Here is a 25,648-nt window from a genome sequence, read left to right on the forward strand (position 1 = left end):
CTCCCCGCCCACCTGCTGCTGATTCGTTTGAAAAATAAACTGTCAATCTGAGGCAGGTGGGCGGGGAGAGCCATGAGCTCATGAATATGGCATGTTCTGGAGCTGTTAAGATTTAAAGGAGGGAAGCAGAAAACTAATGACAGTGATAGTGAAGAAGATCAGGAGGAGCTGAGCAGATTGATATATAGTTTTATGCAAAAAGATTTACTACAACTCCATTGATTTAAACGTCGGTTTTCTCTATGAAGTGGTCCTACTTAGTGACAGACAGCTATCTCTGTATGACTAAGCACAGAGTTAGCTGTTAATTAGTAAGTAGGACCATCCACATGACTCCTGGGCATAGAGAGAACGGAAGTATAAAACAACGAAATGTACGTTTTACTGAATCTTTTCCCACAAAAATATATACATCAATCTGCTCAGCTCCTCCTGTTCTTTAACATACTGCCTGCAGATTGCACTGCATTATCATGGTAACAAGTTTCCTTTAACCAAGCTGACACATAAACATTATGGTGTATACAGTATCACCAGGGGTTTAGTATCACTGGATGTACTCCTTGCCACACTGATGTCACTATTGATCAAGCTGAAAGTATCTGTCAGAGATGCTATTCAAGAGTAGCATCTCGAACAGTTTGATCCATCTGGTCGTGCTGATCATGTTGCACAAATTCCTATGTATGGTGACATTGCTTATTAACCCTTAATAATTAGAAAGACCATTTTACAACAAGGTGTGTTACCAACCGGGGCCACCTTAGGGGTGTACAGTCTGTGCACAGAGTTACATAGGGCAGTGTTCCTCAACTCCAGTCCTCAGAGCCCATCTGCTGGTCATGATTTGAGAATGTCCCACAGAATAAATACCTGTGGTAAGTCTTGATGCACAGACACTAATTATAACACCTGCTCAATACTAAGTAAATCCTGAAAACATGATTGGTAGGTGGGCCCTGAGAACTGGAGTTGAGAAGCACTGCCATAGGGCACATCCACCATTATCCATCTTAATGGTCTGGGCGCACAGGGCTTTCAACTTCCATCCCACATCTGATGGTCAAACCTATGGAAAGGCAGCTACACAAGACGCTGTGCTTGGTATGCTGCGTCAGACCCCCATCAATCTGATATTAATGATCTATCCTGAAGATAGATCATCTCTTCTGAAATATCGGAAAACCCTGTGAATTTTACTAAACTATACTGGCTTGTCATGATATCTGTGCATCTTCTAAATGTCCCTTAAGAGTATGTCCACATGGGATTGATACACTGTGTATTTGCTGCCTCAGAATTATGTAAGGAAAATTTGCAGCAATTTATAATTCCTGAAATTTTAAGAAATTTCATTTACACGCTAAAAAAAAAAAAAAAAAAACACAGCATAAGGCCTATTGCACACGACCGTATGGCTTTTTCAGTGTTTTGCGATCCGTTTTTCACGGATACGTTGTTCCGTTTTTTGTTTCCGTTGTGTTTCCGTTTCTGTTCCGTTTCGTTTTTCCGTATGGCATATACAGTATACAGTAATTATATAGATAAAATTGGGCTGGGCATAACATTTTCAATAGATGGTTCAGCAAAAAACGGAACGGAAATGGAAGACATACGGATGCATTTCCGTATGTGTTCCGTTTTTTTGCGGACCCATTGACTTGAATGGAGCCACGGACTGTGATTTGCGGGCAATAATAGGACATGTTCTATGTTAAAACGGAACGGAAAAACGGAAATACGGAAACGGAATGCATACGGAGTACATTCCGTTTTTTTTGCGGACCCATTGAAATGAATGGTTCCGTATACGGACCGTATACGGAACGCAAAAAACGTCCAGTAAACGGGAAAAAAAAACGTCCGTGTGCAATAGGCCTAACTTGAAGTCCACAACAAATCCACATGTAACCCTTGCAAATTTTGCAGTAGGTTTTACAGTAGAATTGTGGCCACACAACTGCAGCACAAATTCCGCTCCAAAGTATTCACCCACATGAATAGTCTGATACCACGTGAAAAGATCCAAATGTAGCCATAAAATCGTTACTACGCGGAATTACCTATTGCCTTGTATTCTGTCACCTATTAAACGATAGACCTGGGCGACACTTGGATGTAAGCCTCAGAGATGACCAGTAGGTGTCATTATTGGTTGACCCTATGTGCTGATGGCGGCTTCCACCAAAGAGACTGTTTACTTGCATATAGGTGCACTGGAATTACCGTAGTAAATGTATGGGGTTTAGAAAAGCTTAATAAGCAGTAAATATAAAGTCACGAAACATCTTTGGGGACAAGTGTACTGCCTATCACGTGCAGAGCGTTTGCTCTCATTTACCTTGACTGTCTTCAGAAGGTGATTACGTTATTAACGTAATTTAGCTTGTTCATGGATCAAAGGATTATAATCATGAGGCAGGAGCTGTAAGCTGAACACTTAATTTGAATGATACGACTGAATGAGTGCACTTACTGGCTTATATGAAAAATGAGAATGAAACTGCTTGGGAAAGGATTCTCTAAAGGTGGTTGGTATGGGCTCTAGGGCAGTGCCACCCAGGTGTTCTTCTGATGAGGGCTGCCTTTAGGCTTCAGGCATAAATTCATGGGCCAGTCCCATTAGTCTCAGGCCTCATGCACACTGCCGTTGTTTTGGTCCGCATCCGAGCCGCAGTTTATGGGGCCGCAAAAGATGGGGCCGCAAAAGATGCAGACAGCACTCCGTGTGCTGTCCGTAGCCTCGCAAAAAAATATATAACATGTCCTATTCTTGTCGTTTTGCGGACAAGAATAGGCATTTCTACAATGCAAATTGCGGAAGGCACACAGACGGCTTCCGTTTTTTGCAGAACCGCGGTTTGTGGACCGCAAAAAATGGAATGGTCGTGTGCATGAGGCCTCAATGATTGATAAGTTACTGAAAGTGTCTAATACTTCACATGCTGAATTAAATTCTGCAAACCGTCAATCAATGAATACACCTCAGGGTACATTCACACAATGGATTTTGAAAATCCGCCGACTCTTCACTGATTTTTAAGTGTTTTTTTATTTTTTTGCGTTTGCACCGTACTTGACACATTTTTTACTAGTTTTTTTTCTTTGGGGGGAGGCTGTATACTTTATTTTAAAACTGCATTTTCTGTGGGTAATGCGTACAGCATGTTTTTTTACGCTTCCTATTCATTTCAATGGGAGTTTCAGCTTGGATTTCAAGATATGGCATGCTGCTTCTTTTTTCTGCCGTAGTATCAACCTCACCAATGAAAAAACCCAATGCTGCTCCCCATTGAAATGAATGGGAAGTTGTTTGGAATTGTATTTTGGCACTGATTTAGACGCAGAAAACGGGCCAAAATCAGTGCCAAAAAACTCTGTGGGAAAGGGCCCTGTGGGAATGGTTACATAATAGAGTATTCTGGTTAGAACAGGTAATCCACTGTATAGGGAATAGGAGTTAGATCATTGGGGGTCCAACCATTGGTATCCCGCAAGTCTACATGTGTCCTAAATTGGGAGAGGGAAAAAGCCGCTGTCAGACACCTCTACCAGCAGCTTATCTGCCCTGTGAACAAAATGCATGCTGAAATCCAGCAGGCTTAGGGTCCATTCACACATCCGTGTGTGTTTTGCGGATCCACGGATCCGCAAAACGCGGACAGCGACAATGTGCGTTCCGCATTTTGCGGACCGCACATTGCCAGCACTAAGAGAATATGCCTATTCTTGTCCGCTATTGCAGACAAGAATAGGACATGTTCTAATTTTTTCAGGATCGGAATTGCGGACCCGGAAGTGCGGGTCCGCAATTCCGATCGGGGCCGCACGTCGTGGAATGCGGAATGGAATTGCGGATGTGTGAATGGACCCTTATTCTAATCTCACCTGTCATCTGCCGTTGGTGAAGAGTGAGGAGGTCCGCATACACATTAGATGATCTGTCGGTCCCTCTGGCGTGTATCTAATGTGCATGGAAGCTTTAGTTTGCGAATATTCCTTTCAGAGATAACTGTATTATTTACATGCATTTTCGTCTTTGACATTCTGCATGTTACAGCAGTAAATAAATCCTTTCTTGTTGGACTGATCTAGATATCTACTAAAAGACATACTGCTGTCCATATCTTTCAGTAAAGTAGAATTAATCATGAAAAATTGCATAAAGTTTCAATACAGTTAAAGGGGTTGACAGGTTTCAGGAAGAAACCAGACAACACATAGGATCTTCCTGCAAAAAATAACTGAGTGTTTCTTATGACAAATCACGTGCCGCCGTTCTGGCTCTTCTGGCTCTCTTTACCTGGCTGAAGCAGTGATGTCACGTCAACAGCATGTGACCACTGCAGCCAATCACTGGCATCAGTGGTGTAGCAAAGAGACCAGTGATTGGCTGCAGCAGTCATGTCCTGTCAACGTGTCCTTACTGCTGCAGCCAGGTAAAAAAAAAAACAGTCGGGAGAACAGGAGTGGCAGTGTGGGATCTATCAGGCAAGTACTGGCGTATTTACATACAGAAATCACCTTCACTGTATGGGGCGAGCGATCGTTTCTTCAATTATTCATCCCAATACAGATTGTTTCTGGCCAGCAGATCGCTGTTTACATAGCACAATCTGCTGCCCAGAAACAAAGATTTTGGTGTCCACACAAATGATTATTTCCCCCCATGAATGAGCATTTGCTTTATTGGGTTATTGGTCGCACTTTTTACAGGAGGATTATTGGAAACACTCGATAATAGTCCTGTGTAATGGGACCTTAGAATTCTCTTTTTTGCAGAAAGATACCATGTGTTGTCTGATTTCTTCCTGAAACATGATAAACCTCTTTAAGATAATAGTATACTTTTGGCTAATACAGTATGTGGTCTACTGTAGCTGGTCTTTACACCTAGGTTTCCTATTGAGGGTATATGAAATGGCTTGTCTTTGTGGGATCTGAAGTTTTGAATTACTAATATAAGGAACTCTGACTTCACAGAAGCCTTCTGGCTGGCATGTGTCATACAAGTCATTGGGCACATCTTAGGCTGGGTTCACACGAGCGTGTCCGGATTAGTTCCGGATGCGTCCCGGTGTGTTGCGGCAAACCCGCGCGAGTAGGAATGCAATTGCAGTCAGTTTTGACTGCGATTGCGTTCCGATGTTCAGTTTTTATCGCGCGGGTGCAATGTGTTTTGCACGCGCGTGATAAAAAACAGACTGTGGTACCCAGACCCGAACTTCTTCACAGAAGTTCAGGTTTGGGTTCGGTGTTGTGTAGATGTAATTATTTTCCCTTATAACATGGTTATAAGGGAAAATAATAGCATTCTGATGACAGAATGCATAGTAGGTGATCAGTTGAGGGTTAAAAAAAATAAAAAAATTAACTCACCTTCTCCGTTTGTTCGCGTAGTTCTCCCGGTCTTCAGTTCTTTAAAAAGATGAACTATGGGCTAAAGGACCTTTGGTGACGTCAGATCACATGCTCCAATCACAGGGTCCATCACCACGGTGATGGACCATGTGATTGGAGCATGTGATCTGACGTCATCAAAGGTCCTTTAGCCCATAGTTCATCTTTTTAAAGAACTGAAGACCGGGAGAACTACGCGAACAAACGGAGAAGGTGAGTTAATTTTTTTATTTTTTTTAACCCTCAACTGATCACCTACTATGCATTCTGTCATCAGAATGCTATTATTTTCCCTTATAACCATGTTATAAGGGAAAATAATACAGTGTATAGACAGTCACCTAGCAACCGTGCGTGAATATTCGCACCGCATCCGCACTTGCTTGCGGATGCATGCGATTTTCACGCAACCCCATTCACTTCTATGGGGCCTGCGTTGCGTGAAAAACGCAGAATATAGAGCATGCTGCGATTTTCACGCAACGCATAAGTGATGCGTGAAAATCATCGCTCATCTGAACAGCCCCATTGAAATGAATGGGTCCAGATTCAGTGCGGGTGCAATGCGTTCACCTACCGCATTGCACCCGCGCGGAAATCTCGCCCGTGTGAACGCAGCCTTAAAGGCTATGTACACCTTTGGGGGCAAGTTTTATGATTGAATTTGACTCATTTTTTCAGTTGGTCTTTAAAAAATATTCAGCCGTTCTGTCACAAAGGGTTAACCGTTTTTCCAGCTGTGTGAAACCTACTTTCACTTTCTGCCTAATAGTCCTTATCTCTAAATTACTAAAGGGCGATAAACACTTATTTAAGCCACATTCTTATCAGGAAGGTAAGGATTGAGCTATAGTAAGTGTTGATCAGGTCGGAGATCAGAGATAAGGAGCCCGTCAGTTCAGCTGGCTGACGGAAAAAAGAAAAATATCTGCTACTAGGGCATCTCAGCCATGTACAGAGAAAAGGGCTCTAAATTTTTTATAAAGACCAAAGGAAAAAAAATGTTTTGGCTCAAAATGAGTACAATGCAATAATAAAAAATAACCCAGAGGTATACATAACCTTTAACTTCCTGCTGTGGAATTTTAAAATGTCCATTTTTGCCAACTACCTCTTACAACAGACTAAGTTAGATTTCAGAATGTCTATTTTTTGAGAATCCATTTCAATTTGCTGCCAGAAAATAAAGCTTGTACTTCTGATGCAAGAAAATGCCCTGTTCTGTCCTTCACATTATAAGCTGAGCATTTTTACATGTTGTGACACAGTTAGAGGTTTGGTCTGGGAAAACAGGTATTTTCCTTCCAGCATATGCTGCTGGGCTGATTTACAGCCAGGTGAGGTCAAATACCAGACCGGATTTTAAATGCCGGTCCGGGTTTTGGCAGCACCTGGCTGTCATTAAATAGGCAGCTGGGCTCAGAAGCCAGGTCTCTGTGTTGGGATCTGGGAGCCTTGTGTCTGGATGAAGGCTTGCTACCTCTGTGGCGTGAAAACAGGTTGGTGCTGCTATCAGCAAGGACTCTTTGAGGCAGAATTGCCGCATGGTGTGAATTACCACCAACACCACAAGGTGACTTTTTGTTTGAATATGACTGTTTGTTTTGTCACTTGCCTAAAGTGTGAATAAAACACTGAACTGTTTGATCCAAAGAACTTGTTGTGGCCTCTATACTGTGTCCGCTAATCCTGTCTACCAGAGCGAGTCCCCACAATGTATAGAATCTGGATTCATCCTGGACCCAGTCTCTTAGCTTAAAAGGCCATTTACATTTTATTGTTCATTATTAATGAGATGTGATCGGCTCTATGGAAGCTCTTAGTGACGATGACACAGACTCATGACATATCCAAACAACCGCAAAGAGCTTCTATTTTTTTTCATTTATTGTAGGTATAATACCACTTTAATTTAGAATAATCCCTATTTCCCAGTTTTATTGTTTGTATGTGAGATGTTGTGCTGCCATACCTTTTTTAGTTTTCTTTCTGCATGCTAGCTTTATGGATGTGCACCTGTGACTATGAATGTGCTTGTCTAAACTTTCTTGTAGTAATATCCAAACAACCTGTCGCTAAACTGTGACAATTAGCCATGGGCAAGAACTGATGCCGATTACTGTTGGTGGCCTGTGTTTGACATTTTTTGAGTGGGGAGAAATGTGTGGCCTGCTAGATCACATTGTATTCCTCCATTCCTTCTTGGAAGCTGAGTAAAGTAAAGACAAAAGTACAGTGTTATCATGCTGAGTGCAATCTACTCATAAAATATGTGGCACATCTGCTTTACAAAATCATCTCCACAAATTATCAAGATGACTGCTTTTCCTCTGGTCAGTTGCAGCCCATAAAGTTTTACTGACTATATCAATCTGCTTTTACAGATGGCTAATAAACCATTCATATGCAAAATGCAGACATGTTCACCACTACCACAGTAAGCTGAAGATGCGAACATTTATAAATCTAAAGCTTGAAAACAAAACTCATGACCATGTAAAATATTTGACCAGACTGACATGCAGAATATATATAGCATACTGCATGACTACAGGTAAAGGGGTTGTCTGCTTTTTTATATTGATGGCATCCTCAGGATAGGTCATCTATATCAGATAGGAGGGAGCCTGACTGCCGGTTTGTCTTTAAACATCAAAATACTATGTCATCAAAATAAAAATAAGCGGACAATCCCTTTAATTCACTATCATGAACTGTTATGGGGCTGGTTATCTGGTGTGATCTCATTTCTGGCATGGTTGCACCTGAATAATAAATGTTGACTGCAGTGTTTTCTGATCCAGTGTTTTAACAGATGGGTCAGATGCACCGCCATGTCTCATTTGAAGCAATGGTGTGCTGGATAGTCAAATTGTCATCTATTGTATTTGACTGAAGCATAGGACAACTGGCCAGACATAACTGATATATGTAATCCTACACGTGCCAAAATCACAACCATCCTATCCCGTTTCAGAATTATCGGGGGAAGGAAGGGGGGGGGGGGGGGGGTAATGTTTCTCCCTGTGGAGACATCAGCTGATGTAGGCAACACTCCTTGGGAAAAGTTATGCAAATTAGCTCTCCCTCAGAAGGAAGATAACTACCAGTTGTCCCTCAAGTTACAATATTAAAGGGGTTATCCGAGTTAACTTAATTTCTCTCTATGGCTTTATTTCTCCTATACATTAGTTTTCCTAAATCACTTGCAGTACCTATCTTGTGCCATTTCTCTGCTACACTAAACAGTCATGTGACCGCCCACGTCATCAGCTGTGACGTTCCGTTTACATGGAGCTCTCTGCTTGTCGGAGTGACTAAGCCATGTAAACGGAACGTCATCAGCCTTGGCCACGCCCCCACCTCTCTGGATTACAGTCCGTGCGGCTGTGAGTTGATCGCGCATGCGCGATCCTCACTTGTGCCGCGGCTACCTCAAAGTTCCTCGCTGCGGGTAATAGGTGATCGCATATGCGCATAGCTTGGGGCCCCGAACTGGTTGGGGCCCCGAGCTGGCCAAGCAGAGTAACAGTCAGAAGATCCAATGGTATAAAATATTCTAACCCCCAGGCGTTCCCATGGTGACGGGGACGCTTGCCTGGTTAGAATATACCATCGGATCTGAGCTCAGTGAGATCGTAAAAAACTCAAATCCGATGGTATATTCTAACCCCCAAGCGTTCCCATGGTGACAGGGACGCTTGCCTGGGGGTTAGAATATACAGGGCGCTGTAGTGATCTCTTTACTTGGATTAATACAGGATATCTCTTACTTTGTCTTAGCTCTGTACTCCTGTAATAGCAGAGCAGGCAGTTCGGGGGGCGGCGCTCACTCACTGTCACTGACGTCACGCGCCTGCTCCTCCCACTAGGCGGAGCAGGCGCGTGACGTCAGTGAATGAACGCTGCCTGCACTGCCTGCTGTTGTTACTGGAGCTCAGCCAAAGTAAGAGTCAGAGACTCGGAGATTCCAAAATAATAAGAAAATAGCTCTGCATTGAGAAATGAAGTGCCTGATTAGTTTATTAATATACTGCTGCTGTGAGCGTCGGGGAGGGGGATCTGTGGATGGCACTGTAGGGGGATCTGTGGATGGCAGGCAGTGCCATCCACAGATCCCCCTACAGTGCCATCCACAGATTCCCCCTTCCCCTACACAGTGCCATCCACACAGATCTCCCCCTAAACAGTGCCATCCACAGATCCCCCTACAGTGCCATCCACAGACCACAGATCCCCCTCCCCTAAACAGTGCCATCCACACAGATCTCCCCCCTAAACAGTGCCATCCACAGATCCCCCCTCCCCTAAACAGTGCCATGAACATCATGATGGCACTGTTTAGGGGAGGGGGGATCTGTGGATGGCACTGTAGGGGGATCTGTGGATGGCACTGTAGGGGGATCTGTGGATGGCACTGCCATACACAGATCCCCCCTAAACAGTGTCATCCACAGATCTCCCCCATAAACAGTGCCATCTACAGATCCCCCCTAAACATTGCCATCCACAGATCCCCCCTCCCCTAAACAGTGCCATCCACAGATCTCCCCCATAAACAGTGCCATCTACAGATCCCCCGTAAACAGTGCCATCCACTGATCCCCCCTAAACAGTGCCATCCACAGATCCCCCCTCCCCTAAACAGTGCCATCATGATGATCATGGCACTGTTTAGGGGAGGGGGGATCAGTGGATGGCACTGTTTACGGGGGATCTGTAGATGGCACTGTTTATGGGGGAGATCTGTGGATGGCACTGTTTAGGGGAGGGGGGATCTGTGGATGGCAATGTTTAGGGGGGATCTGTAGATGGCACTGTTTATGGGGGAGATCTGCGGATGGCACTGTTTAGGGGGGATCTGTGTATGGCAGTGCCATCCACAGATCCCCCTACAGTGCCATCCACAGATCCCCCCTCCCCTAAACAGTGCCATCCACAGATCTCCCCCATAAACAGTGCAATCTACAGATCCCCCGTAAACAGTGCCATCCACTGATCCCCCCTAAACAGTGCCATCCACAGATCCCCCCTCCCCTAAACAGTGCCATCATGATGATCATGGCACTGTTTAGGGGAGGGGGGATCAGTGGATGGCACTGTTTACGGGGGATCTGTAGATGGCACTGTTTATGGGGGAGATCTGTTGTGGCACTGTTTAGGGGAGGGGGGATCTGTGGATGGCAATGTTTATGGGGGATCTGTAGATGGCACTGTTTATGGGGGAGATCTGCGGATGGCACTGTTTAGGGGGGATCTGTGTATGGCAGTGCCATCCACAGATCCCCCTACAGTGCCATGCACAGATCCCCCCTCCCCTAAACAGTGCCATCCACAGATCTCCCCCATAAACAGTGCCATCTACAGATCCCCCGTAAACAGTGCCATCCACTGATCCCCCCTCCCCTAAACAGTGCCATGATCATCATGATGGCACTGTTTAGGGGAGGGGGGATCTGTGGATGGCACTGTTTACGGGGGATCTGTAGATGGCACTGTTTATGGGGGAGATCTGTGGATGGCACTGTTTAGGGGAGGGGGGATCTGTGGATGGCACTGTAGGGGGATCTGTGGATGGCACTGCCATACACAGATCCCCCCTAAACAGTGCCATCCGCAGATCTCCCCCATAAACAGTGCCATCTACAGATCCCCCCTAAACATTGCCATCCACAGATCCCCCCTCCCCTAAACAGTGCCATCATGATGATCATGGCACTGTTTAGGGGAGGGGGGGATCAGTGGATGGCACTGTTTACGGGGATCTGTAGATGGCACTGTTTATGGGGGAGATCTGTGGATGGCACTGTTTAGGGGAGGGGGTATCTGTGGATGGCAATGTTTAGGGGGGATCTGTAGATGGCACTGTTTATGGGGGAGATCTGTGGATGACACTGTTTAGGGGGGATCTGTGTATGGCAGTGCCATCCACAGATCCCCCTACAGTGCCATCCACAGATCCCCCTACAGTGCCATCCACAGATCCCCCCTCCCCTAAACAGTGCCATCATGATGATCATGGCACTGTTTAGGGGAGGGGGGATCTGTGGATGGCACTGTTTAGGGGGGAGATCTGTGTGGATGGCACTGTTTAGGGGAGGGGGATCTGAGGTCTGTGGATGGCACTGTAGGGGGATCTGTGGATGGCACTGTTTAGGGGGAGATCTGTGTGGATGGCACTGTTTAGGGGAGGGGGGATCTGTGGATGGCACTGTAGGGGATCTGTGGATGGCACTGTAGGGGGATCTGTGGATGGCACTGCCATACACAGATCCCCCCTAAACAGTGCCATCCACAGATCTCCCCCATAAACAGTGCCATCTACAGATCCCCCCTAAACATTGCCATCCACAGATACCCCCTCCCCTAAACAGTGCCATCCACAGATCTCCCCCATAAACAGTGCCATCTACAGATCCCCCGTAAACAGTGCCATCCACTGATCCCCCCTAAACATTGCCATCCACAGATCCCCCCTCCCCTAAACAGTGCCATCATGATGATCATGGCACTGTTTAGGGGAGGGGGGATCAGTGGATGGCACTGTTTACGGGGGATCTGTAGATGGCACTGTTTATGGGGGAGATCTGTGGATGGCACTGTTTAGGGGAGGGGGGATCTGTGGATGGCAATGTTTATGGGGGATCTGTAGATGGCACTGTTTATGGGGGAGATCTGCGGATGGCACTGTTTAGGGGGGATCTGTGTATGGCAGTGCCATACACAGATCCCCCTACAGTGCCATGCACAGATCCCCCCTCCCCTAAACAGTGCCATCCACAGATCTCCCCCATAAACAGTGCCATCTACAGATCCCCCGTAAACAGTGCCATCCACTGATCCCCCCTCCCCTAAACAGTGCCATGATCATCATGATGGCACTGTTTAGGGGAGGGGGGATCTGTGGATGGCACTGTTTAGGGGGGATCAGTGGATGGCAATGTTTAGGGGGGATCTGTAGATGGCACTGTTTATGGGGGAGATCTGTGGATGGCACTGTTTAGGGGAGGGGGGATCTGTGGATGGCACTGTAGGGGGATCTGTGGATGGCACTGCCATACACAGATCCCCCCTAAACAGTGCCATCCACAGATCTCCCCCATAAACAGTGCCATCTACAGATCCCCCCTAAGCATGGCCTTATATCACAATACACTTTTAGTCATGCGATCACTAACCAGGCCATGCAGTGCTGACACTGGAAAAGCCCCCCCCCCCCCCAAATTATAATCAATGGGGATGGAGTGGCAGCACAGTAGGCCATATGTACTAGCGGCAGGGCCAGTCCGGCAAGGTGACAGGCTATTCAACTGCTGGACTGCCCTGCCGCTAATGTGTACCTTTGCATACTTTTTGTGCAGAGCAGGGTGAGGAGAAGGTCAGATCAACCCCTCCCACAAATATTCATGAGGGAGAGATGAGTCATTGTTGTTACTGCTGCATGTAAACACAGCAATAACAGAACCTAGAAAAGGTGTAAAGATCGTTTTTTTTTCAAAAAAATCAAGCTTGACTAATGTATATGTATATCCTGATTAATTTTGTTAGGTTTTATTTTTTTTCCCATAACTCGGATAACCCCTTTAATTGGTTCCAGGACAACCATTGTGGAAACCATTGTATCCTGAGGCCATTGTATCTTGAGGGATCACTGTATATCTCTCGAGAGCTATGTTAAGGCCTCTCACTCAGCCATCCAGTACAGATGAGGGGCAAGAACTTCGAAACAGCGATCTACAGTCATGTTTCAAGGCTCTTTAATGGGTTGGACATACAGGCTAGCTACCTATAGGAGACAGTTTTCTTTCTAGAATGATGTAACATTCTATTACTTGGCATTTATAGCTTACGTCACACAATAGAAGAAGTGAGATAAAAAATAGAAACGGGCTACTGCAGGAATAGGTGTCAATACTGTTTTCCAAATTCAATGACACTGTGGCCATATGATATACACTCACCTAAAGAATTATTAGGAACACCATACTAATACGGTGTTGGACCCCCTTTTGCCTTCAGAACTGCCTTAATTCTACGTGGCATTGATTCAACAAGGTGCTGATAGCATTCTTTAGAAATGTTGGCCCATATTGATAGGATAGCATCTTGCAGTTGATGGAGATTTGAGGGATGCACATCCAGGGCACGAAGCTCCCGTTCCACCACATCCCAAAGATGCTCTATTGGGTTGAGATCTCGTGACTGTGGGGGCCATTTTAGTACAGTGAACTCATTGTCATGTTCAAGAAACCAATTTGAAATGATTGGAGCTTTGTGACATGGTGCATTATCCTGCTGGAAGTAGCCATCAGAGGATGGATACATGTTCTCATTCTGTTTACGCCAAATTCGGACTCTACCATTTGAATGTCTCAACAGAAATCGAGACTCATCAGACCAGGCAACATTTTTTCAGTCTTCAACAGTCCAATTTTGGTGAGCTCGTGCAAATTGTAGCCTCTTTTTCCTATTTGTAGTGGAGATGAGTGGTACCCGGTGGGGTCTTCTGCTGTTGTAGCCCATCCGCCTCAAGGTTGTGCGTGTTGTGGCTTCACAAATACCTCGGTTGTAACGAGTGGTTATTTCAGTCAACGTTGCTCTTCTATCAGCTTGAATCAGTCGGCCCATTCTCCTCTGACCTCTAGCATCCACAAGGCATTTTTGTCCACAGGACTGCCGCATACTGGATGTTTTTCCCTTTTCACACCATTCTTTGTAATGTTCAGACCGGCCCGTCTGGCACCAACAACCATGCCATGCTCAAAATTGCTTAAATCACCTTTCTTTCCCATTCTGACATTCAGTTTGGAGTTCAGGAGATTGTCTTGACCCGGACCACACCCCTAAATGCATTGAAGCAACTGCCATGTGATTGGTTGACTAGATAATTGCATTAATGAGAAATAGAACAGGTGTTCCTAATAATTCTTTAGGTGAGTGTAGTTCCTTCACTATATTCTTGTAATGATGAAAGTTGCTTGCAACACTGCATAATTTGACTTCATCTAAAGTAGTCACTTTTCCCAAGTTCTAATTGACCCCTTAATGACCAGGAAATGTTCAATTTTTTTCATTTTCATTTTTTACTCCCAGCCTTCCCAAAATCATAACTTTTCAAACTTTTTGTGGGACAAGTTGTACTTTCTAATGTCACAGTTTACGGTTGCTTACAATGGCGTGGGAAGCAGGAAAAAAATTCCTAATGGGGTGAAATTATAAAAATAAACTATTTCGCCACAGTTTTATGGGTTTTGTTTTTACAGCATTTCCTAGGCGGTAAAGCTGACCTGTTACTTTCAATCCCTGGGTCAGTACAATTACAACAATACCCCACATGAATAGCATTTCTTGCGTTTTAATACTCAATATAAAAAATTAAAAAATTATTTGCATTACCATATTCCTACCACTATAAATGTTTTATTTTTATGTGTACATAGCTGTGTGATTGCTTATTTTTTGCGAGGAGATCTGTTCTTTTCATTGATACCATTTCAGGGTGTGTATGACTTTTTGCTCACTTTTTATGAAATTTTTTGTGGAAGCTGAAGCGACCAGAAAACGGTGAATTGGCCATTTTGACTTTTTTTCGCCGTATATAATAAATATTTTTATATTTTAATTGAACAGCTTTCGCATGCGGCAATACCCATGATGTTTGATTTTTTAATTGTTTATGTACTTTTATTTTAGGGAAAGGTGGTGATTTGAATTTTTATATTTTTTAATTTTTTTTAAATCCCTTTTTTTACAACTGTTTTTTATAGTTCCCCTAGGAATTATCATTAGATTACTTTTCTCATAGACTCCATGCATTAGCATTGGAGTTTATGAGAATTATGCCTCATTCACACGTCAGTGTTTGGCCTCATGCACACGGCCGTTGTTTGGGTCCGCATCCGAGCTGCCGTTTTTGCGGCTCGGATGTGGACCCATTCACTTCAATGGGGCCGCAAAAGATGTGGACAGCACTCCGTGTGCTGTCCGTATCTGTTGCACCGTTCCGTGGCCCCGCAAAAAAAAATATAGCATGTCCTATTCTTGTCCGTTTTGCGGACAAGAATAGGCATGTCTACAATGGGCCGCCCGTTCCGTTCCGCAAAAAACGGCACGGTCGTGTGCATGTAGCCTTTTGGTGAGTGATTTCCATCAAAACCAGGTGTGGCTCTAAACACAGAACAGGTGCAGATCTTTCCCTTATACCTTATGTCTGTGGAGGCTGCAATCCTGGTTTGGGCTCACAATCTCTGATGGAAATCACTGACCAAAACACTGATGTGTGAATGAGGCTTTACACCAGGCATCCTCAAACTGCGGCCCTCCAGCTGTTGTAAAACTACAACTCCCACAATGCCCTGCTGTAGGCTGATACCTGTAGGCTGTTCGGGCATGTTGGGAGTTGTAGTTTTGCAACAGCTTGAGGGCCGCAGTTTGAGGATGCCTGCTTTATACTATGTTCATATGGAGCCCTTCCACTGGCAGACACTCCATAGGAACTAATGGGCAACAAGTATAAGGCAATTACATAGCAACTGCCTCACACAAAGTTAGTGAGAAACAGGCAAGAGTTCCCTGTTACACACAACCGTTCTGATGAGTGTGATGGAGGGCAATATGGCCCCACCAATCAAACATTTATGGTGACCTATTCTAAGGAAACCCCTTATACATTCTGAACATAGCACATGCAGTGCCTGTAACCTTCAATTCATATAACTTTTGTCTCTGATGGTCTGTGTATTATGGAGAATATTTTCCGGTCATTCATTTTGCCTTTCTTTGATTTGCATGTAGCTGTCCACAACTATTTTTCACTAAATGACCACCTTTGACCAGCCTAAATAATGAGATGTAGGTTGTAGCTGGAAAAAAATTGGGTACTCACAGCGTATCCTGAATCCTATTCTCTATGGAAGTCTCATTCCATCACTCAGCTAGTGTTTAGGCATCTTCAAAATGTTATGCATGGCTGGGCAGTGCAGGCTATATTATAGCAGAAGGTAATTGGCTAGAATTCTCTGGTGGGAATAGGCAGCACCTGAGACAGTGTGCCTCAGCGAGGTTGACTAGAAATCAATTGACTGTGGCAGTCAAACCATTCTCAATGGCTTGATGATTTCAAGCCATAAAAACATGCAGTGGTAATAGAAGAAAAGAAAGGATAAGGTCATAAAACGAAATAGGGGAGTGGAAGAATACGACCTCTGGTTTAATCAATATTTTGCACTGGGTCGTTAGCCAGAGTGGGAATATCTTACATAGTGATGCATTGAGAACAGCTTTAAAAAGCAGAGATGGGGTAATCTATCTCAGTAACCTCCCTGGAAGGTCAGGAACAATATAGCTATGAGATAGCAGAAATAAATGGAAAAAAATGAAAAATATTTTTAATTAATTTGCAGACAATTGAAATCATGACGCAAATTAGTCATTCCAGGTAATGGGGTTGGCCACGAAAAATGTGCTGCCGGCCGGGGCACGTTTCCAACTACACAGCCTGACTGCTTCCACCGGACGGGAGGATCGGGACAACTTAAGTGCAGTCAGAGAGTAAGTGCAGGATTTCTTCTTTTACTTCTTGGATTTGTCATACACACACACACCATTCTTAAAAAGAGCGCCAGCAAACGTGTTTTATTTCTACAGCTTAAAATCCCTTTGATTGTATCTGTCGGGGCTACATCTGGAATCGCATGCAGAAGATGTGATCAGTTTCACAGGACTCAGTCAGCAACATTTTTGACTCTGGCAGTCACTCTAGGTCACATAAATCTGCCTATATTTATTTAAAGATAACAGTTGAACAATTTTATTTTACACACTTCTTTAGTTTGACATATTAGGATCTAAAAATGTGGCAGGTAATCGTAGCCAAGAGTCTTGGATAATAATTAACTGCCATTTACTTGGATAAATTATCTGACTGCAATTTTTTTTTATATTTACTCATGTGTTTAATCCTTTATTTGTTAACTTTACTTCAATCAAGTCAATGATAACTATGTGCCAAGGTTAACAATAACTTACCCGGGCGTGAACGTTTGCTGCCTTACAGCGAGACAACGTAAATAACCTGGCTGAATACGCACCTGATTATTATTCCAGGTGTTTGCAAAAAATGTCTAATTACAAACCTCGGTCCATGTTTTGGCGATTATTTGACATCAAGCTAAACACAATTCAGTTATTTTGACTCCCTCTTGTCTAAACAGACCGTATATATGTTTTTACTGACAGACAATAGAAACTGCTAATCTCTTGTATTAGGCAAGCACAGATTATTTTATAGGATTTATTTTTGTGAGTCTAAAGTATATTTATAGAGAAATTAATGTAAATGGCTCTATGGGAGGAAGAAATCTGCTCCATTCAGGTGACCATTTTACATGACTATCAAAGATGGTTTTAGCTTACTGAACATTTGTGGGAAAGGTATATTATGCTCTTTTCAACCCCACCAGTGTGGAGAAGGGCCTGGTTAGATATGTTAGTGCAGCCTTAGGGCTCATGCACACGACCGTATGTATTTTGTGGTCCGCAAAACATGGATACGCAAAAAATACGGATCACATTGAAATGAATGGTTCCGCATATGGTCCGCAAAAAAAATGGAATGGACACGGGAAAAAAATACACTTGTGTGCATGAGCCCTTACTGGAACATTAACCAGTAAGAACTTAAAGGGAAACTGTCATCAGAAAATTACCTATTGTTTAAATCAAATTTTGTGTTAAACATATTTAAAAAAAATGTTTTGTGATATTATTAATTTTCTATGTCACTATTTATATAAAAAAACTAAAAGTCCTGCAGTTTTCACAATGGCTCCTAAGTCTAATAATAGGCGCCATTTCTTGGCTATTTTTCAGCAGTCATCTTCTTATCATTACAAGCAGGATTATAATGAGAGATACATAGAACACAGGATACACCTCTCACAGTATGTGATACCAAAATGTATCTACTCCCTCCTGACCTCTGCACAGGTCAGAGCAATCTCCATTAAAAGTCAATGAGGTCAGCTCCTGCCCATTGTGTCTATGGCCCATGGTGGCTGCTCTAAAGCATATCTCTAAATGCTATTAACAATAGCTCAGGCAAGATGGCAGCTCCTATAATCATGTTCATGAAACAGAATAAAAAATGTATAATCAGAAAATACACATTAGAACAAAAATGTGTCTCTATCTGGCAGAATAAATTATAGGTGCCACATTTCCTTTAAAAAGGAAATGGGGTTTCCCCATCTGACCACATCATTTAGTATGCTCTATTAGGTCATATGAACATCACAGAGGAGTTCCCCCACTCAGTATCCATCTGTTCAAGCCCAGTAAAACACCTACATCGGTTCTGGTGATCTTGAAGTTACCATATATTATTATATAGTTACCAATAAATTTAAATGGGCTCCTGCAATACTAAATTTCATCTGCAGTGGCCACAAGCAGCCTTCCCTGTCTATAACAGCTCATCACAAGCTCTAAATAGAGCTTGGGTCTCCAAACTTTTGTACCTTGTAAATCACCTTTAACTGAGCAGTGGTCTGGAGAAACATTTTAAATATTGAAAAATAAGAAACTGCTAATATTTTCAGATGATATTTTACTGTAACAATTTGTCTCAATGGTATTATACCATCCAAATTTGCACGGTTTAAGAGGTAGGACATGTCTGCATTATTGTCTGGTGGGTACCATAATGTAACCCAATGGCCATGATAAAGGACTGCTATGGTGAGCCATAAAGCTTGGGATTGTGAGCTACTGGTTGGGGACCACAGGGAGATAACAGGGAAACAGCATTCCAGGAAAACACAGTACAGAAACAAGAAATAAAAAAAGACATAAACAAGATAGCAAGATGTTTTAGCACCATCAAAGTAAACCATTCTATGCTTGTAATTATACAAGGTCAAGATCTAGTGAACCTTCTACTGAGACTGTTTATTTGGGACAGCTTGCATTCTCTGCTGCTTCTTGACTCTCTGATGGACAGCTAAAGGAAAAAATAACTATGGATATTGTTTGTAATTACATTACAGTTAATAATCTAAGATCTAAGTTCTTCTTTACCTTCCCCAATCCAGGAGTATCTTTCACTTTGTTGACTGCCCTCAGTAAACATGGTGGTGCGGGTGGAGGAGAGGTTTGCAGAATGCCACAGAAGCTGGTTGAGAAAAGTGGAGGCTCTGACACCAAGGAAGGTGTTGTCCTCTGCTTCTTCTTTTTGGATGACAGATTTAGCTTCTGAGCAGCCCTGTAATAATCAACAAAAAAATCTCAAATGTGATCTAATCAATTTATATACAATTTAAACATTTACATTCAACAATCTAAAATTTGTCATCATGTTCAAGGATGGGATGCTCCTCAAATACTGTACAGATTAGATCACCATGCATCTCCTAAAAATTCACCATAGATAGCTCCCATTCAGCCACAACCATCCCATTGATATGTATAATAATAATGTGTATAATAATAATAATAATAATTAAAACATATTTTTCATAATAATGATAATCTAATATGTTTAATAGTATAATATTTTTAAAATCTATTTCTAATAATATTTATATAATTATATAGTGCAGCACATTACAAATCAGAGGGTTCATGTAGAAGCAAAAGCATAGCAACAAAAGGATCAACAATTAAAACAAGAGCTTACAATCTAAGAGACATGGGTGACACAAAAGGTAAAAAGTGCTTTTTTTATACAATGATCCAGCCATCTTAACAAAATAGTGGAGAACATATAGAGCTGCATGAGCCAATCACCAGGCCAGTATGTCTAGTGCTTTTCAATACGTGGGTTTTGGTGGACACAGTTAGGTGAGGGGATCAGGGTGTGAGGAATAATGTTGGATTAAGGAGAATGGAGAAGCCACAGCCCTTGGAGAATATTGTTGATTTAACATCGGGCAAGAAACTGATTTCAAGCATATACCAATGGCTGTTGCATCAAAAGAATAACAGAGGAGCAGTGGACAACCTGATGCATAAATGGCAGAGTGTTCTGGAACCCGTGCGGGAAGGCTTTTGGGACTCAGCTATACAGGCAAAGACCAGGGTTTAAAGGAATTTCTCTTACAGAATAATCCAATTTAATATACTGTACCATCTCTACTACTCTCCAAAAAAGTTAATGAAGTATTATATAACTAAAGTATTTGCTTGCCAGAAGTGTGGAGAGATAGGAGTGGACGATATACATATATTATGGACATGCATAAAAATCCAAAACTACTGGGCTAAGATAACTGAAAAAATAGAGGAATATCACCAGTTTACAGTACCCAGACATTTTGAGGAATGCATCTTAGGGGTGATGGATGGTGTGGAAGTGCCCCAACATAGGGAAATTGCAACTAAGTTACTGTTTCAAGCTAGAAAATGGATAGTTGGGCACGGGGGGGGGGGGGGGGAGTGAGGCCCCTACAGTTAAAGAATGGGTAAATCGCACAAGGATGATGTTAGCCAGTGAGGAACTACATCTGACTGGGATCAAGAAAAAACACAGATTCGCCAGGATTTGGCAGAAATGGCTCAATAAAAATTGAGGGCTGGCAAGGGGGAGGGGCAATGGAGTGAAAATGGAAATTCTTCTTCTTTTTTTTTTTGTCTAGCAACCGACACACTAAGGGTGGGGGGGGGGGGAATAAATTATCTGTAATTAATTAATATAATTATGTAAGAATAATTGTGAAAAATTAAGTAAGAATTTGGAAAAACTGTAATAAAGATCTATTTATAAAAAATAAAAATAAAAAGGAGAATGGAGAAGCATTAGATTATGGAATGTGATATTCCACTGTGAAAATGTGTTTTGAGGGAATGCCTACAACTGTGGTTCTTAGGAGTTAACCTAATTGGTACAGCTCGAGAGAAGTTTTGGATACGGGAGTTAGAGGTTTGGATTATAAAGGAGGTTAGTTATAAATTATTGGCAGCAGGAAGACTAAGGGCAGTGTGGTAGATAGACAGAGGTGAGCTCAATGTGGAGGCATCGATGTAGTGGTTAGACAGTGGTTAGTCTGGCTGCTGCATTCAGGATAGATTGGAGAGAGTGTCGTGAGATGAAGACCAATTATTAACGAGTTTCAGTAATCAAGACGAGATTAAATCGAAGCAACAATTAAAGTTTTTGCTGTTTGCACAGTAATAAAGGGGCAAATTCTGGATATGTTTCCAAGGTTCAGCCAGGGTGAGTGGGCAAGTGTTTGACTATGAGGGGTAATGAAAAAGTCTGTGTCAAACATAACCACAAGGCAGCAAATGTGCTGCCTAGGTATTATGGTAGTGCCAAACACTAGATACGATGAAATATAAGGTTTAGGTAGGTCCATTGATGGTGAAAACACAATAAATTCAGTTTTTGAAATATTCCATTTCAGACAGAAAGAGGACATGATGTTTGTGACTGCAGACAGAAAATCACTGGTGTTTTGTAGTGGTTCAGAGGTGATGTCATGGGATGAAGTATATAATTGAGTATCATCATCATAAAGATGGTAGCCAAGATGAAAGCCAAGTCTACTGATAATTTCTGAATGCCAGACCTTAAAGACATTAAATTGTTGACAGAGCTCGTTGAAATTGGTGTCATTTGCTGACTAAGGTCTAATATCTATGGGCTATCCCTCTGGGTCAATGTAGACTTATTTTAAACTTGTTGTTGGCATATGCAGAAATTTTGGTTAACTAAATGATTGGTAGAAACTGTCATAGTAACAATAATATTTGGAGTATGCATTTCTATAACTGTATACTGTTAATAAAAACCTTCCGCTCATGATGTGGGCTTCTTGATGAGATTTATTCCATTGACTATATTGTGTTCAGATTAAGTGAACAGAATGCAGCCGGTAGCTTGTGTCAAAATGTTTTTTTGAATTCACTTTTGACATTTACTGTACTTTCAAAAGCAGACAATGATGAAACAGAAGTCATACAGTAGTTTTACTTTAAAATCCATGGAGATTTTTTCATTTCTCAACAGCTTTAACATTTTGCATGACATTTAAACCAAGATCTCTCTATCTATAGCAAGTGTCTACCATTGTGTGCCAAGTACACAACGCATCCAATTCATGTACTGAGCCACATTCACAAACAGTACTTCCAAGCTAAAGCAGCCTGGCAACGGTTTCAACTAACAGCCTTAAATGCAACGTGAAAGATTTTTAATGTATACTATTACCAAAGTCTGAAGGTTTATTCCATTATTCCCCCCCCCCCCCCCCACCGCCAGACCTGATAAAGGGAATATACTTACCTGCGTCCCAATGCTCGGTTCAGGCAACATCGGTCTGCCACTGTATTCACTGTACTTTGTCCTTTGCATGTAAAGTTCTTGCATGGATGGGGTCCATGTGTTCCACTGCAGCCAATAACTGGCTGTTGTGGCGATATTTTCCCCAAGTGGCAAGTGATCACAGTGACATGCTGCAAGGTCCCTGCTTACGAAGACCATCCCCCTTCCACTTGATTGACAAAGGCCAGATGTATAATCATCTCACCTGGCCCTTTAATCCCATGCCTGAACCGTCCAGTTCAGGGTTAATAAGGTTGATCCTACTGAATGATGATCTTGTCAGTTAAATATTCATTAGATAATGAAAAGTTAAGCACCTTCCTAAAGTGCTTGCATGCAAACCTTTCCTCACATAGGAATCCTGGGGTAATTCCTCTTTAAAGAGTGGGAAAGATACGTCTGTAAAAACTGGTTATCACAGTAAGTTGTGAGATATTTTCTTTACTTCATTACAATGGTGCTCCCTGGTGTTTAATCTATATAGTAATGTGTATATCCACCAAGTGAGCTGGGTGAACATGGTCACACATACTCAGTTCAATCTTTCAATTGCCAACTTCCATATCTACTGTTAGAAGCTGTGACAGTTACAAGAAGAGAGCTGCAGCAGAAAGGGAAAGCAACCTGAGAAAAAATATGCTCCCTGAGCTACCAGCCTGAAAGCAATTGGGGCAATGAATGGGGAGATCTCTGGATCCATGTGAGGTACAGGGCTGGTTCTAGCTTTCTTAGAGATAGATTGTCATCTACTATATGATGTCTGATTTTCATTTTTTTACATCATTCATGGCATCACACCTTTAATGATGACTACATTTTTTAGCACATATCAAAACATGTTTATTGAAGAAATGAACTGAGGACTCTTCTGTAAAATTAATTTATATGGTTATCATTAGTCTATTGCCCTATTAGAAGCAACTACATCTGTTTGTAGGTAACTTTAATCAAATCTGAGCCTGGCATTTGCCATTTGCCATTTACCGGCCAGGTTGCTTAGTTACAAACTCAGCGCCTGTTTCCTCTTCTTCATGCACGCCAAAAAACGGACTGTCAAGAGACAAATAAACTGAGGGCTCCTGTGTCATACCTGGATTTTAATGATTTAACTTACTTAAAGTCTCTGGCAACTTTGGACACCTTGATAAATGTCTTGCTGCAGACAGCGTTGGCATGAAGGGCTTGATACTAAAGTGCCGCCATGCATATTTCATGAGGTTACTAATGGGAACAGATAATTACAGATGCTGAAAGTTCAATGAGATAAAACACACAGATAGATTGGGAGGAGGGTTGCCTTTACATTGCACTTCACAGACATTGTCATTTTAAGTCTATGGAGCAATGAAAACTAATAGTATTTTGAATGCAACACAATCTACACTTTATATAATGTGGAGAACATATACCGTAATCTACACACAACCAATCAGGCAATCAGCTCTAGAAGATATAGGAGTTTTCTTTCACACTGTATTCAGGAGGTCCACTCTCCTTCACGTCTTTATCGTTAACTAGAGGAACAGACCCTGGTATAAAGGAGAAGGGAAACATATGATTGACTCCTTTGCAGTAGGATTTCTACCCACTTTTGATGTAGAATGTACAATAGACCTTCTAAATGGACGTGAATGCTATTGTATTCTTCACCAATCTAACATATATAAAAATGTTTTTTTTTCTGTCACTATAACCATAGAGTACAAACCGTGATAAAATCGTAAAACTCCTACTGAGAAATATCAAGGATCTAGCACATAACAAGAAATACTGAGGGCACCGTCCTCCCACCTGGGGATTTAAGGAACACAATCCTGGCCTAATCCGACCATCCAAGAAATCGGGGTGCAAGGCTTGAACAGAATGAAGTAGAGAACAAGATGCAAAGATAAGCCGCACTCACCATTCGTGTTCACGCTTCTTTATTGTAGGGTATGTTACGGGGCAGACTCACATGGAGTATCAATCCACAGCTATCAAGGATCTAGTTTCTTCAATGAGAATACTTTACTTGATCCTACACTGGATTGAGGGCTCGGTACTTGGTTATGGGATGTCCAATGTGAACAAACTTAAACTAGACATAGAGTATAGCAATCTGATGTAGTAATAACTGGACTCTGAGATATTCTTATTCTGAGTTGGGCTTAATACAAACCTCCCTACTTAGTTATACACCCAGGCAGCACCACATCCAAATTATGATTTATAATACAAAGTCAAGACACATCTTCTAAAAAATTGCTCTATCCGACAAGGCTCGAGTGCAAGCTTCTGCTTTCACTCACGATGACCAATGCCTTGAAGTGCTAGTGTCACATTAATTTTATCTGAAATAAATGAGTATTCACAGACTGTGAGACTCTTGTTATAGAAAAAGCAAGGATAGTACAGATACAAAGCATAGAAATAGTGGTTAAAAGTAGAGGGTCTTTATCTTTTATTCATAAATCTTGCTTCAAACAATGACCGAAAAATGAATGAAGAAGGGTCAACTCTAGAAGACTATTATGATACTCACATGTCGACTAGTCCATCTTTGCTGACATCTTAGGCTAGGTCTTCTCTTCATTTTCTGAAGATATTTTACTGCTGTTGAAATATATCAGTTTTGTTCCTTGTACCCAAAAAAGTTAAAGTCTATGATTCCATGCAGAGCAGCACACTTCCCAAGATATGTAGGGAGGATGTATTTCTTCAAACTCATGATGTAACTCATACATAGAATGTCTTCCTGAGGCTATTATCTCCAGGTCAGGGATGGTGACAGAACTGAATACCATTCACTATCAGATTAAATTAATGTGAGCATCCAGGGTAGGTCTAGTCTAGAAATCATCAGACGCTCACTTTACTTCCTTCTGGGAGCATCTATCTATCTATCCATCCATTCCACATTACCTTCATACTATTTTCACTTCAACTTCA

At 42.3% G+C, this 25,648-nt stretch overlaps 1 protein-coding gene across 1 annotated transcript in view; it reads right to left on the reverse strand.

The window, feature by feature from the left end:
- KIF26B (kinesin family member 26B) overlaps nucleotides 1-25,648 on the reverse strand; it is a 390,270-nt gene that overhangs the window by 115,505 nt on the left and 249,117 nt on the right. The window contains exon 5 of the mRNA XM_040429447.1: nucleotides 19,477-19,660. Coding sequence (XP_040285381.1) covers nucleotides 19,477-19,660 — 184 coding nt within the window. The remainder of the gene's footprint in view (nucleotides 1-19,476; nucleotides 19,661-25,648) is intronic.

Source organism: Bufo bufo, chromosome 4, assembly GCF_905171765.1.
Source record: "Bufo bufo chromosome 4, aBufBuf1.1, whole genome shotgun sequence".
Taxonomy (NCBI): domain Eukaryota; kingdom Metazoa; phylum Chordata; class Amphibia; order Anura; family Bufonidae; genus Bufo; species Bufo bufo.